Source organism: Panthera onca, chromosome C2, assembly GCF_046562875.1.
Source record: "Panthera onca isolate mPanOnc1 chromosome C2, mPanOnc1 haplotype 2, whole genome shotgun sequence".
Taxonomy (NCBI): domain Eukaryota; kingdom Metazoa; phylum Chordata; class Mammalia; order Carnivora; family Felidae; genus Panthera; species Panthera onca.
In genome coordinates, this window is record NC_138347.1 from 156174645 (window position 1) to 156190568 (window position 15924).

At 40.8% G+C, this 15924-nt stretch overlaps 1 protein-coding gene across 2 annotated transcripts in view; it reads right to left on the reverse strand.

Annotated features, from left to right (window-relative positions):
* Positions 1–3523: 3523 nt before the first annotated feature.
* PDCD6IP (programmed cell death 6 interacting protein) overlaps positions 3524–15924 on the reverse strand; it is a 71685-nt gene continuing 59284 nt past the window's right edge. For both annotated transcript variants that reach the window (XM_060638166.2, XM_060638167.2), the window contains exons 15-18: positions 15382–15476; positions 6631–6754; positions 5285–5493; positions 3524–4200 (exon numbers count right to left, since the gene is read on the reverse strand). In XM_060638166.2, coding sequence (XP_060494149.2) covers positions 4026–4200; positions 5285–5493; positions 6631–6754; positions 15382–15476 — 603 coding nt within the window. In that variant the 3' untranslated portion in view covers positions 3524–4025. The remainder of the gene's footprint in view (positions 4201–5284; positions 5494–6630; positions 6755–15381; positions 15477–15924) is intronic.

Sequence of the window (15924 nt, forward strand, 5' to 3'; positions counted from 1 at the left end):
CCAAGCCCCTACGGTGAACTCTGTATTCTCCGACCCAGATGCCACGTGAGTGACAACAAAAACAAGATTTAACTGCGCCCATTCGTGATATATTGAATATTCACGTAACAAGGACCCAGACTATCGACGCACCCCTGGAGCTAGCTTGTTCAACTTCAACAAATTTGGAAGACCTACAAGATCAACACGTTTTCTGATAAAACTGTGTATTGTGAGCTACATAATAAAACAGTTGCATCTGACTTTAAAACATGGGAGAAGTAGGAAGAAAATAGACATTTTAAAAGATGAAAGCATTTCAAAAGTTTTAAAAATAAAAGATGAACACAACTCACCATCTCCTTTCCTTAACCAACTGAATATGATAACATGCCAAACATTTCCAAAAATCAACCCCCAAAAAGTAACACTTGAAGAGATTTCTCATCTTAAAGAACCGGGGAAAGTCGTAAGTAATGAAAAACACGGTCCAGCCACGGTCAAGTACGTGGCTGGCAGCTGTAAGAAAACATTTAAACACGGTCTCATGCATTTAGTCCAAGTGGATATTTTCTTATTTCCCCGACCACCATTTGTCAAATAAACTGCAGAAAGTATAAAGCTAAAGGATAAACACTTCAAATAAGAATTCATACTCCAAGGAAGTAAGAATCTTTCAACTTTTATTTCTAGGATACATTCATCGGGAACCTTTTTGTTGCTTTACAATTTTCCCCCTAAGAGAAATGAATACAATAAAAATATAATCCAACTACCAGCAATGTCTGTAACCAGAAAAGAATCTAAAATCTCTGGTGTGATAATATAGGATTTTTTTTTTTAAAAATATAAACTTCATACCAGAAATAAAGCCTGAATATTCTCTTTTTCTTTAAAAATATAATTTTTCCTTCTTAGCTCTTCCATGTAAACCTTATAATCAACCATTTAATTCTAAAGTCTATTTTTAAACTAGTCATTGTAACACTACAGCATTTTTTTTTTCCTACTTTGTATCCTGTTCTGTGCTGTGAATCAACTAATAGCTGCAGAAGTGTTTAAAAGAGAGAGAGATGCCACTAGGCTGTAGCAAGATTCTTCAAGATGTATTGATCATTAAAAGGAAAAAAAAAAAACCCATTGGCAAACTGAAACCTACTTAATAAATTGCATCTCATCGTGTCTGTAAAATCAGAAGATGGGTATGAAGCGCTTTTGCAAACTTTGTAAAGCTCTAAGGAGAAACATTTTTTACATGGTTTGACCAGAAAGGCTGCTGACTGGGGATAAAACGACGTGAAGGTTCTGTGAAATCTTTTTTTAACTACTTCCATTTAGGGAGGGAGAGACTGTTAAGTTGCAAACAAGTTGGGGGCACGGGGACAGGAATATCTCCCAAAGACGGACTGATTTGCAGTGACCTGTGTTTTGTCTCAACGGAGAATAAAGACCAGTATCTCACAGCAGACTGAGAAGTCAAGCCGTGTGTCTCCAACTGGGAACAAGAAATGGGAGAAGTGAGGCTTTTCCCCCCACTGCCGACCAGCTCTGAAAACGGTATTCCAAACCCGAACGTAAATGGTCTGGGAATGGTTTCTTTAGGAAAATCATCAGAAAGCCTAGTTAAAAACAGAGGTAACAAGATCTCTGAACCAGAGGCACACTTGCAACTACGATCGAACAGCACCGTCCGTAACGACTTTTTAGGGTATTTTTGTGGACTACAGATAAGAAGCTGAGTGAGCAAAGGACAAAAACGTTTGGTAACAAAGCTCATGCCAGCGAGGGCTTCCTTGTTTGCTAGAAGGCGAAACAGATGGGAGGAGAAACTTCTTTCCATGAGCCACCCTACTGAAATCAGAAGGGCTATGGAGACTAACCCAGCAACGAAAGGCTGCAGAAATTTGGTCATCTGTACCCATCCACAGGTGACCAAAAGAAACCGTCCTCAATTACCTGAAAAACGAGTGATCTGACGGGGGGGGGGGGGGGGGGGGGAATGGGGCCGGGTTACTGCATAAAAAGAGGCTTTGAGCAACTCGGGCAGGCTGCAAGAGGCTGCCACTTGGGGCTGTGGAGCCTCCTTTCCAGAAGTTTCTGAACGATCTTCCCGTGGCTCTCTGGGAGCTGGCCTACTTAGCACATGGAACCGGCTAAGGGGCCTTATAACCTCTTCCGGCCCTCTGATGCACTTCCTCTTTTCTTAGTGACTTCTTTCCCCAAGAGAATATTCAGGCCAATTCGTTTTTGTTTCTTTCTGCATTAGTAAGAATAGTAAACTAGCAGTTTGGAAAACGCTTAATTCCCACTGAGTGTCTCACCTCAGTATATGACACCTTGAATAATAGTATGAACGCAGAACTTGAATGCCTTTTACATAAGAGTCAAACAAGCCTAGGTCATACTTTGATGGTTCCACATCAATAAAACTTAGCTATGATATGTAAAAAAAACTACTTTTGCCAAGGTTTTAACTACTGCACTTTAAACCAATTTCAATATTCCACGGAAAGGTCATTTATATTAAAGCAACACGCCTTCATGTTTTCTACATACAACAAAGTGATATTTTTTAAATGTACATATATTTTTAAACCGATTCACTCCCTTTTACAATCATACCTTCAGTCTGACATTTAAAACATAAACCCAAACTGTCGATGAAAATATAACAGTGGCCCAAATGACAGCATCATTTCAATGAAAACAATAACGCCAGAAAAGGTGAGCATTAAGACTTAGAAAATAAACATCAACAGACTCACTGGAAATCTGCTCACACGCCTGATGTGTTCAGAAATGAACCTCACACAGAACAGTCCCCGCTATTCAACAACTCCTTCCTTTCTCATTTACTCACTCCATGATGCATGTCTCACTACTTTTACTGAGGTTTATACAGTGATTAGTTATCCTAACAGCAGAGACTAGTATTAAATATTCATGCCTATTCAGAATTGGCATATGTTCCCAGCAATTGTTTACTATGCTCCCTGAATTATCAAATAGTCTAATCTTTTAGGAGCATAAAAACCAAAGGGCTTAGATCTATTCGTATACATTGTGCATTAAATGTTATTAAGTTAAGACAGTAAGGTGGAAAAAAGGAACGGAAGGGGTACAGTAAGCTTTCTTTAAACAATCCCATTACATTAGACAGTCCTGTCAATGATATGTATTTATTTTAACCAGGTTATGGGAAAAAAAGGGAAAGAACTATTACCAGAATTTGTATCAATTTCTTGGAGAAGCTAATAAAACTTTAAATACACATATTTATTTGAAGAATCTTTGGTAGCAACTGTGTTTCTTCCACATTATAGGACTTTTCAAAATAAATGCCAAAATTAACATACTAATCAGCATATGAAAGATGAATTATGGTACTGTTTTTTTGGTTTTCCTATAAACCTGACTATTAACTTGAACTAATCATGCACTTAAACACAGTTATCTGTTTAACTTACGTACATATAAAATGAGAGACTAACACCAGAAAGAAATTAGACAGTAATGAGAATCAATGACAAAACATAACAATGACAACTGTTCTCAAGTAATTTATTTTTAAATTATAAGATTTACAATGCTTTGATTATGCAAAATAGTGTAATGGAAATTAAACCAAACTGATAAACCAAAAGAGAAAGAAAACGTAGCTTTCTTGAATATCAGTACTTAAACCATCATTGTAAGTATCTGACGTCCCAACCATGTCTTATGTAGACAGAAGTATAATAGTTTCAAACGTTTGACTTGTGGGTTTAACTTCTCATTTTTCAACTTTGATGAACTGAAATGTAATTTATTTCAAATTCTATTATACCTATTATAGTGTTTACACTGCAACAGCAGCATCTCTCGGTGTGCGATCGAGTGTGGAACTGGGGCACAGTCTCAGCTCGCAGCCGCGGACAGAAATTGCACACCGCGTTCGTACAACAGAGGATGTTACAGTAACCAGAGCACAGAGTTTAGTACGCTTATTGCAGGGCTGGTGTGTCCTTCCCTTTGAACTGAACCGGTCGAACTTCTGGGCTGGCATGTTACTGCTGTGGGTAGTAAGACTGCTGCGGGGGCTGAGGGAAGGGGTATGAAGGCTGCGGGGGCCCTGGGTATGGAGCCTGTCCGGGGCTCTGGTGATACACTGGCGGGTACGGCATACTATACTGACCGTATGCGTAAGGATTATAGCCCATGGGCATGGGCATGTGGCAATACCTGATGGAAAGAAAACAGACAGAAAAAATGGGTTGGTAAATCACACACTAGAAAATGAGACGTGTAATAATTACTCTGAAACCAAGGTTTTTCAAGAAAGTCATTTTTCTCTATTTCTCAGTCTAGTAGAAGACAGTGGAAAGAAAAAGCAGCAGTTTCAAGGTTAATATCCCGTTAATAATTGAGATGAAAGAGTATCAGGTGCTTAATACCATCCAGAAAATAATACCGTTGACAGAAATAAGCCGAAATATTCAACTGTTAACAAAGAATAAAAATGGAGACCCTTCATTTTAACATGACAGCCTAAGTACATTCCTAACTCACAAGATTCAATATTCATTGTGATGTACATAAATTTACTGTTTACAGAAGTTTTTTTAATGTTTATTAATTTGTGAGGCGTGGGGGAGGAGCAGAGAGAGGGGGGGACAGAGGGTCTGACAGCAGCAAGCCCGACGCGGGGCTCAAACTCACAAACCGTGAGATCGTGACCTCGGCCGAAGTCGGACGCTTAACCGACTGAGCCACCCGGGCGCCCCTGTTTACAAAGTTTCAATATTTAGAAGACAGAACGTACTTACTAACAAGTAAAGTTTGGAGCACATCTTAGGAGGTAGTCAAGGGTCTGGACTTTTAAGATTAAAAACTTATCACACAGAAAGTCGTTCTTTAAGAAAGCACACGCCAAAATTAGAGTCGTGTTAAACAGTGTGTCAGAATGGCAATTCTTCAAAGTACGGGTGCGTGAACAAGGCCTATCGGTCTTGCCACGCTCAGCTCTGGAAAGGCGCCTCTCCGTTCATCGCCAAAATAAGGACAACCAAGGAAACACAGTCTGCGTTCCGTACAGAAGAGGCGGATTTCCCATGAGGCCAGCGCGTAAAAACTAAAAACGTCAACAAGCCCGGGAAACGGCCGTTCAATTACTCAAATAAGGGACTCTGACATTGGTTCCATTTCTGCGTAAGCTGACAATGGAGCTGGCTCGTTCATGACGCCTCCATTCGGAGAAGGGGGGACTGTTTCTCAAAGGTTAACCAGAGCTAGAAACCTCAGCCCATTCATCCAGTTTCAGCCTTACCCGGGATATCCTGGATAGGTGGGGTAGGGGGGTCCCTGGGCCTGTGGAGGGGGCGCTGCTGAACCAGGAGTGGGTGCCGGTGCCGGTGCCGGTGCCGGTGGAGCAGTGCCCGTCCCCGCGGGAGCCGGAGCGGGAGCGGGAGCGGGAGGAGCTCGATTTGCTGGAAGCACAGGCGGTGGAGGCCGGGCCGGGGGCTGGGGCTTGGCGGGCTGTAAGAGAGTCGGCACTGACTGCAACATGGCTCACGTTTCCGTCAAATTACCGTCGTTAAAACAACGGAGGGCGTAAGAGAAGCTCTAGAATCCACCCAAGTGTATTTCTAATTCCCATTCTTAAATGTTGACTGAATACTCTAGAAACGTATCACAGCGGAGGAATGATTCTCCAACCTGTTAACACTCCACAGCCACTGCCCTGTTGCTGAGGCCTAATATTTAGCCACTTACTGCCCATTACTGCTCCCATCCGTGGTTAGACATTTGAGACGGGAGGAAGGAGCGAGTCGGGCACAGACAGGTCATCACTGGAATCTCCCCCTGGCCACGAGATTCTTTATGTGCATATTTTCAAACACCAGACAACTTAAAAGACTAGTACAATAAACAATCGCATATTTATCAGTTAAATTCAATAATTACTGACTCGAGACCATATTCACTGTAGCTGTAGCTGTACCCATACGTTTATGTATCGACATATTTGCGGAACCATTTGAAAGTAAGTTGCAAACTTCAGGACACCGGCCCTAAAGACTGCAGCACATAAGTTCTAATAATCACATACCATTTCGTCCTAAGGAAGTGAGTAATTATTTCCTAATTACCATCGAGTATCCATGCCACATTCAAGTTTCTCTATCACAAAAAGAACCTCTCAGAGAAGAGGTTCTATGAACCAAGATCCAACCGAGGTTCACGTACTGCAGGATTATCATGAATCTTTCCCTCTCATTTAAAACAGAATGCCTCACATCTATGTGTTTTTTCTCTCTATGACATTCACTTTTAGAAAAGACAAAGCCAAGGGTCTCCTAGAATGTCCCAGTTCTAGATTTGTCCAACTGTTTCCTAATGGCACAATTTAACTTCTTGTTTTATCACTGTACTTGCGATAAACCGAAAGGCGGTTCTAAAGACTTGATTAGATTCAAGTTAAATGTTTTCTGGCAAGAATTCGCGAGTGATGCTGTATTCTTTATACCGCAGAACATGAGAAGGTTGGTCACCTCATGAAAACTGGTGCCCACCAGATCTCTACAATGTCAAGGGTGTTTTCTCCTTTACGGCAAGCAGGCAAGCAGTCACTAATGCAAAAGGCCCATTGAAAAAATGAGGTTGCTTACTGACCAGCATGGTTCTCGGCGCGGGCGTTGGCACAGCGGGAGCATGGCCCCCTGCGGGAGAAGACTGATACGCAGGCGTAGGGATTGAAGGAGCACTGGGTTCCCTGGCAATGCTTTGCTGCAGATCCCTTTAAGACAAAGGTGTTAGGAATTAACACAATTCAAAAAAACCGCACGTCTGAAATGCCAGGCCTTTAAAAGCTTTCTTCTCTGCGTATATGAAACATGGAAAACAGACTCAAAACAATGACGGTATTTTAAAATACACTACACTTCTGCTCTTGACTACAATGAACTTGAATCTTTTTTCCTACGATTTTCCCTCCTAGGAGGAAAGGTAAACTTTTTCTGAGGTCACAGTTACAGCTGGAGTAAGGAACAAGTCAACCTGGGCGGACGGACGGCCCTAAAAGAGCGCCCACTCTCTGGTAAGAAGCCGTCCCCTGGCTGGGCCACTCCTAACACAGCAGCGTCTCTAGAAGGTTTCAGAAGACCAACTGCTCACAGTCTGCCAGCTGTGTCACACGGGCGCTTCATCACTGCGTCATACCAGCGTTTCCAGAAAACGAAGAAAGCCAACCCAAACCATGATGCAAATTTCTTAATAAAAACTTTCTGAAATTATTCAAAGAAATGCAGCACTGAGCTGTTTTATGTTAAAAGATACCTCATAATCTGTAATTAAGGTAAATGCAGGATAGATTGTTGAAAGGACCATTAAAACGGAATTAAAAGTTAGCAAAATTGGAATCCGTCCCCAAATCTCACTAACCAAAACCCTAAGGCAAAATGTACTCTGTGAAACAACATGATATTGATCAACTTCCCCCCAGCACTGATTCCTATACCCATGAAGGAAATACAGTATGTCCCAAAGCGTGAACAACAGCACCTATTGTCCTGATATAACAATTAACTGCAACCCCGCAGTCCCCCAGACCATACTTTCACTCTCACAAAGGGTCCCAGTTGGAAATTAGTCACTCCCCGTATTAAGAAAGTTAATACATTCATCAAGGAACCAAAAATACTTCTTAATGTTTGTAAGCTTAATAAATGCTTACAACACAAACTAGACGATTTTAATCAATATTAAAATTTTGAAATTTTTGAAACATTTTGTTATGTAGCTCATATATGTACTAAACGTACTTAATATTTAGTATTTTGTTTTCTTATTTATGTAGTTACAGTTAGATATTGGAGTATACCACAAATATAATATCTAACGTATGTAATTATAAAGCCTTAACATAATACTTTTATTTTCCTTTGATAAACTCCAGAGATGGTCACAATAAATAACACACAAGACAAATAAGAATGTCCTAGCTACTCACTAATTATATAATTCAAAGCTATTAAATCATGAGACTCATAACATAACAAAGCAAGAATACATGAACTAAAATCCCACCAGTGTTTCAATGCCAACAACTACCATTACTAACATTAGTTTCAAATCACTAGTGTAAAGAAGGCAGAGATCACAGTAAAATATTTATTCTTTCTGCACACTTATGAGAGGACACACTATCATCAGGAAAATGAACATTGAAACCACAATGAAATAACTAGATACCCACCAGAGGAGCTGGTGGCAAACTCTCAGACATTGCTAGTGGAATACAAGTACAACCACTTTGGAAAACTATCAACGTCAACTAAAGCTCAATACACACACACCTTCCGACCCAGCAATGCCACTCTCAGATACACCCCCAACAGCACCGCACACATCTGCTCACCAAAAGCATGATCTAGAGCTGCCCAGGTGGCCATCGAACACCCGAAATGTGCCTAGTATGAACTGAGAAGGGCTGCGAGTGGAAATTACACACCAAATCGCTAAGACTCAGTGTGGACAAAAAGTAAAACATCCCATACATGATTTGCATGATTATATGTTTAAACTGTAATACTTTGGATACACTAGCCGAAGTAAAATAGATTTTTGAAATTAACTTCATGTTTACTTTTTAAAACGTGGCTGCTAGAAACTGTAAGTTGTAGGGGTGCCTGGGTGGCTCGGTCGGTTGAGCGGCCGACTCCGGCTCAGGTCATGATCTCGCGTGGATCTCGTGTGAGTTCGGGCCCCGCGTCGGGCTCTGTGCTGACCGCTCAGAGCCTGGAGCCTGCTTCCGATTTTGTGTCTTCCTCTCTCTCTGACCCTCCCCCGTTCATGCTCTGTCTCTGTCTCTGTCTCAAAAATAAATAACGTTAAAAAAAAAACAAAAGAAACTGTAACTTGTGTGTGGCTGACAGTACTTTTGCCATAGAGACGAAGCTCGCTTTATGTCACCAGCCCTGCACATCTCGTTTGTTTCCATTCTTTGCTTCCAGCAAAACCGGAGAGTCAGGTTTTCGAACGCTCACGCTCACTGTTCGTAACACAGCGGCCAAAACCACACGCTACTCAAATACTGGACAACAGCGGACTATACACACCGCTTCCAGCACAGTCACACACTGAAAGCTGCACAAATATGAAAATCAAAGACCTATAACCACACACAACCGTATGGATGAGTCTGACGGTGCCGACTGTAACCAGTCACAGGACAGCACATGCGATCCCACTGAGTCCAGCACGAAACAGGAGAAGCCCCTCAACCCTCTCACAGAAAGGACGGTGGTCGCCCTGGCGAGGTGGGTAACGACTGGGGAGACACAGGGACGATGCTTCTGGGGTGCTGAGAATGTTCTGTGAACTGACCTAAGTGCTCGATACGTGGAATGTTCAGTTTGTAAAATTCAATAAGAATTACGTGGACTTTTCTTATGTTTTTATTTTATAGTCAGTAAACATGTTTCAAGGAATTTAGGCCCTCAGTATTAAGAGTGATTTTAACAAAATAAACCCTCGGATTTTTAAAAGCTAATGTTGTATCTATTTGGTCTACTTTTCCATTCTTCATTTACCTTTTAATCACTGAGATAAAGCCACGTGACAAGTTGATGACTATTCTGTTTATAGTACAAATATAGAAATATACATGCAAATAGTAACAAACCTAATCTTCTCTTTTAAGTTTATGTATTTATTTTGAAAGAGAGAGACAGAGAGACAACGGGAGAGGGGCAGAGAGAGAGAGAGAGAGAGAGAGAGAGAGAGAATCCCAAGTAGGCTCCACGTCGTCAGCACAGAGCCCGACGTGGGGTGCAATTCCACAAACCATGATATCATGACCTGAGCCAAGATCAAGAGTTAGACACTTAACTGACTGAGCCACCCAGGCACCCCACAAACCTAATTCTCAACCTAGAGATTTGAAATAGGAAATATCTGAAAATGAGAATATCCCCAAATTTCTTCCTAAGCTGTGAACTTCTATTACACTACACAATTCTAAAAATAGTTACGTTAGCCCATTTTACACTGAAGGTTGAAGTGGAGAAACTGAGAGTACAACTAGAAAGCAAATTATCATGGACAAAAAATTATTTCAAGCAGGGGTGGGCAAAACTTTTTGTGTGAAGAGCCAAATAGGAAATATTCTAGGCTTTGCAGGATACAGGGTCTCTGTCACAAATAATTAGTAATACTCTGTTGTTAGTGCAAAGTCAGACACAGACAATACACAACTTAGAAAAATAAGCAGCAGGCTCAACCTGGGTGCTGCAGTTTGCCAACTTAAACCCAGAAACCGTTGTTTGGCTCTTTCTTGGTCCTGAGCTACAGATTTTCAGGGTTCTATACAGTCACCTCAATGGCTGCTGCTTGCATGAAGGGAAGAAAAGAGGGGCAAAAAGGTCCTGTTCCAAGCCCCCCACCCTGCTTACATCTGAGCCGGACCCATTGTTATCTGTTTTACAAACTGGGCTTCTCTGTAACACTAAGCTTGAGCAAAGGGTTCTGCAGTTTAAAAAAAAAAAAAAAAAAAAAAAAAAGGAGGCAGTAAGGAATGAATCTGATAATTTAGCTGTACAGTCTGAAAAATAAAAATCAGACTACTTGAATGTGGCTATAAAAACATATGAAGTCCCATTAATTATTAAGATTACTTTCATATAATTTTCTGAACAGGTAATGTGTTGTTCACTTGACTCACAATAAAAAGGGAGTCGAAGGCCCCCGTCTGCAGGCTCCCTCCCTACCACTCACACCCCAGAGGCACACTACTCTGGGTCATGAACCTTCCAGAGCTTCCTGACACATAAACAAACCAACTCGCATGTAGATCTTATTTTCCCCCTTTTTATACAAAAAAGCGTACTTCACACTGTTCTGTATCTTTTTTCTTTAGTGTATTTATCTTCAAGATCTCTCCATATCAAAAAATGGAAAACCTCTTTTTTTTTCAAATAGCTGATCTTTTATCTAAAGAAGAAGGAAAAAAAAAAAAAAAAAAAAAAAAAAAAACCTGCACAGATGTAACTTTATTTATTTCACCAGTCCCGGACGTCTGATTTGTTTCTATTCTTTTACTGCTACCAGCAACTCAGAAATGAGTTAGTTTATAAACGTGTCGTTTCTAGCATATGCTAACACATACTCAGAATAAATTCCCAAAACCAGACTAGCTGGATTAAGGATGTACGGATTCGTCATCCAGACCTTTAGAGCAGAACTGCCCCCACACAAGGATGCACCCACACACATTCATAGCCGTGGATGAGACCTGTTCCCCTACATATGCCAACAAGGCATGTTCTCAAACTTCCAGATTTTTGCCCTTCTGAGAAATGTCATTCTGGAGTAGTTGTAATTTATATTTACATTATACTGAATGAGGGCAGATTTTTGTTGTTTTTTGTTTTCTTAAGTAAGCTATAGGCACAACGAGGGGCTCAAACTCACGACCCCAAGATCAAGAGCTGCGTGCTTCACCCACCGAGCCGGCAAGGCACCCCAGAAAGGTATTTTTTCATACGCTTAAGAACCAACCACTTACATTTCCTCATAAGCAAAATCTCTGTTTACAGCCTTTGCCAACTTTTCCTAGTGGGTTTTTCTCCTCCTCAGTAATATCTAGGAGTTCTTCATAAATTATTTTTTTTAACGTTTATTTCTTTTTGAGAGAGAAAGAGCGGGGTGGGGGGGCAAGGGGAGGGGCAGAGAGAGAGAGAGAGAGAGAGAGACACAGAATCCAAAGCAGGCTCCAGGCTCTGAGCTGTCAGCGCACAGCCTGATGCGGGGCTTGAACTCATGAACCCTGAGATCATAACCTGAGCCTAAGTTGGATGCTTAACCAACCGAGCCACCCAGGCGCCCCTCTTGATAAATTAATAAATTTGCTTTTTGCCTTTGTGAGGTTTCAAATATTTTCCCCCCAGCTTATTACATAATAACTCTGCTTTATGTTATGATGCACTTATCCTTTTTTTAAAATGGCTTCTAGATTTAAGTCAGAATAAGAAATACTCTTCCCTTTTCAGCTCTATAAAGGAATTCTCTCATATTCTCTTGTAAACTTTACATTTCATTTTACACATTTCAAGTCTGATCCACTTGAAACTTATTCTGGTATAAAAATAACTTGTTTTCTAAATGGCTAGGCGGCTAACTTCTTCTGATTGGCTTAGGATCTTTTTTACATTAAATTCACAATGTATTTGAATTTATTTCTATTTTGCCTTTGGTCTGTCTAATCATGTACCAGGACCACTATGTTTTAATTAGACACAATAATACATATTTCAGTGTCTGGTAGAATTGCTTTCCATTACTATTTTTATTTTTTCCTGGCTAATAATTGGACAGTTTTTTTAGATGAGCGTTAGGATCAACTCATCTAGTTGTAAATGAAAATCTATGTATTTATTTTAAATCAAATTATGTTGAATGCTTAAGAACTGATTTCTTTGTGCATCATCCTACCCAAAAACATGACACATCTTTCAAATTCCAGTCCCCTTTTGTACCCTTCAACAGTGTTTTCTACATACTGGTCTCATACACAACAAACTTATTCTGATGTAGTTTATCTTTGCTGCTGCTATTGTAAGTAGGGTCTTTCCTCCATTATATTTCCTATATGATTATTTATATGAAAGCTACTGATTTCTACAAATCTTTATGATCAATTGTCTTCAGTAAAGATTCTTCTATTGTTTGCTGAGTTTGGGGGCTGATTCTCTTGGGTTTTCAAGTTGTATGATCATAAAGTCTAAAGTAGTGAAAATTTTACCTCCTCCTTTTCAGTGTTTATCTTTCTAATTTTATTCTATTGTCTAATTGTGCTGGTTCGTACTGCCAAAATAGTATTAAATAATAGGGTGGACGGTGCTCATTTTGTCCTTGTTTTTAGAAGGAATGTTTACATTGTTTCTCCATTAACCATGATGCTGAGTTCTGTGCAGATATAAACAAGAGTGTGTGTGTGTGTGTCTCTCTCCATACACACACACACACACACACACACACACACTCTCTCTCTCTCTCTCTCTCTCTCTCTCTCTCTCTCTCTCCTATTTTACTGAATACCAGAACGGTTATTTTCTCAATTGCTTTTCCTCACCCATGAAGAGAATCTTTTTCTCCTTAATATAAAAATACTGAACCAATCACTACATTACTGGAATAACCACCTCCATCCCGCTTGATCATGGCTCTTTTTCTAAGATACTGGTGAGTATCAATGGTAAGTATTTTATTTAGGACTTCTGCATCCATAACCACAAGTAAAGCTGGTCTGAAGATTGTTTTTGTCTTAATCTTTGTCAGATTTTCTTATCAATAACACTAATTTGGTGTTATTATATTACATAAAGTCTTTTGTTTTTGTTTTTTTTTTAACTTCTGAAACCATTACAAAGCATTCTAAGGGTGCCTGGGTGGCTCAGTCGGTTAAGCGTCCAACTTCGGCTCAGGTCACGATCTCACAGTTTGTGAGTTCGAGCCCCGCGTCGGGCTCTGTGCTGACAGCTCAGAGCCTGGAGCCTGCTTCTGATTCTGGGCCTCCCTCCCTCTCTGCCCCTCCCCTGCTTGCGCTCTGTCCCTCTCTCCCAAAAACAAACATTAAAACAAATTTTTTTAATAAAAATAAAAGGCATTTTAATTATTTGCTTTTTAAAGGTTTAGTAGAAAAACTGTAAAAACAACACTGCTCTTTCTTGGGGGGCGGGGGTGGGTGGTGCAGGGAGGTAGCTCTTAGCAAGTTCTCCAACAGCTTCTATGAAAAACAGGTTCAATATGGACGGGGGTGAATGATGGTCAGGCTGGCTGCAGGGCTCAAGACAGACTCAGGAGCAGAACAGTCTGTGAGTTCTCTTGGTGTATCTCCAATGAATGTACCGTTCCGGGTAAGCTCCTGCAAGGCAGTTTCACCGGGTATCAGACCCCTGGCTCATACCTGCCTTCCTGGAGTTCCAGTGGCCATCACTGCCCCCCACCCCCACCCCCTTCTAGCAGGCAGTGCTGTGAGCCTAAACGTTTTTTCACCTTTTTATAAACTGTCTTGATCTTTTTGCCCAACTGCCTAAAGGATTCTGCCATCATCTTTTAATGAGCTAATGATTTATATCCCTTGGTGTTGACGGTTCTTGTTCATTTTTCTTAACCGTGAGATACACCTTTTCGACACGCCTTCCTTTATTTTCCTAAAGGAACGTATTCTTAGGTAATACCGTTAAATATTTGTTCTGAACAGAACGTTGAACAACGAACATTGTTTTGCTTTGTCTTCTTTGTGGAAATTCACTCTGCACGTTCGGATCTTCTTCGCCTGTCTGCTAACCCTTCTTCTGGTTTTACTTTGGCTTCATCTTCTTTGACTTCGGTTTGCTCTGGGGGCCGACGTCTTCTTCACGGTCTAGTCCCACTTCATCTTACATCCGTGCTCATCTTGTTCTTCTCTCCTCCACTTGCTTCCTGAATCCAGCCCCTCACGTTTTATCACCTCCTTTCTTCTCACCACCTTCCTTGATTCTGGTACTTCCTCACGTGGGGTTCCTCAGAGTCACTGCTTCCTAATCCTTTTCTCCTTTTTTTCCTTTTTCTAAATTCATGATGAAATGTTCATCCAGAATTTTCATCTGTTCTAGGACAATACTATTCTGGTGAATATTCTCCATGTATTAGGTTTTACTAAATTCAGTTCATTTTGGGGGCGCCTGGGTGGCTCAGTCAGCTAAGCGTCCGACTTCAGCTGAGGTCATGATCTCCCGGTCTGTGGGTTCGAGGCCCACGTCGGGCTCTGTGCTGACAGCTCGAAGCCTGCTTCAGACTCTGTGTCTCCCTCGCTCTCTGTCCCTCCCCCACTTGTGCTCTGTTTCTCTCTCTCAAAAATAAATAAATGTAAAAAAAAAAAATTAAATTCGGTTCATTTTTCTCACCATTAAAAAAAAAATACTGTATCTTTGCAGCAATGCTGTGTCAACTCTACTGGTCACTCGGCACAGAACGAGTCCTATGGTACTGGTTTGACCTCCTCAGCAGGTTCCTTCAGAAGGGAAGTCTGCTGATCTTTTCTAAGCCATTCATCCTGTCCTCCCCATATTCTGTACCTCTAGTTTTATGTGTAAGGAACCTGCTGGCCATTTCCAGGTAAATTGTGTATGTTTATTGGCATTCCTGAGACCCGTCACCCTGACTTGTTGCATTGTCACTTCTGTGGCACAGTGTGCTTCTGACACCGAGAGTTTCTGCTCTTCTCCTTTATTCTCAGGTCATGCAGCTTGCTAGCTGCCTGTAAATGTCCAGGAGGAAAGAAAGGAAACTGCCATCTCATACTGCCCAGTTCACCCCAAAGCTTCCACATGTAACTTTTCAAAAGAAAAATCCTCTAAAATTTGATACACAAAATAAACTTACTTTAAGAGTTCATCTCTTTCTGTCTTCCGTGCAAACACGATGTCACTGCACTTGTTCTGGAACCTGACCAGGATTTCGGTCAGCTCATTGTAAAACTGTAAGTAAAGAAATACAAGTCATAAGCCAGAATGATATTTTAATCTGAGGAGGAACACAGTCTAAAGCTCGTTTGTCAATCGCGGTTAAACCTAAACAACCAAACTCCTCCGACGGCACAGTCATACCACTAAGGTTCAACAACTTAATGTTGAATATGACCTAATAACATTCCTAAAGAAAATGAAATAAACTCATTTTTGGAGAACACCTGTCACCAAAAATTAAATGGAACAAACTATAAGTTTCATGATCATGAGTATGTTCCCAATTCCTGGAGAAAAGGCAAGTACTTAATAAAGATAGGAAACCTATTTCAGTGGAAGGATTAGACTGCACATTCACTTCAGAAATATAGACATCACTTCAGAAACTCTTAGAGGCATTTCCAAAGGCTCTCTGAAGAATTTTCTCAGCTTATCTATATTTCAACAAAGCATTTTAAAC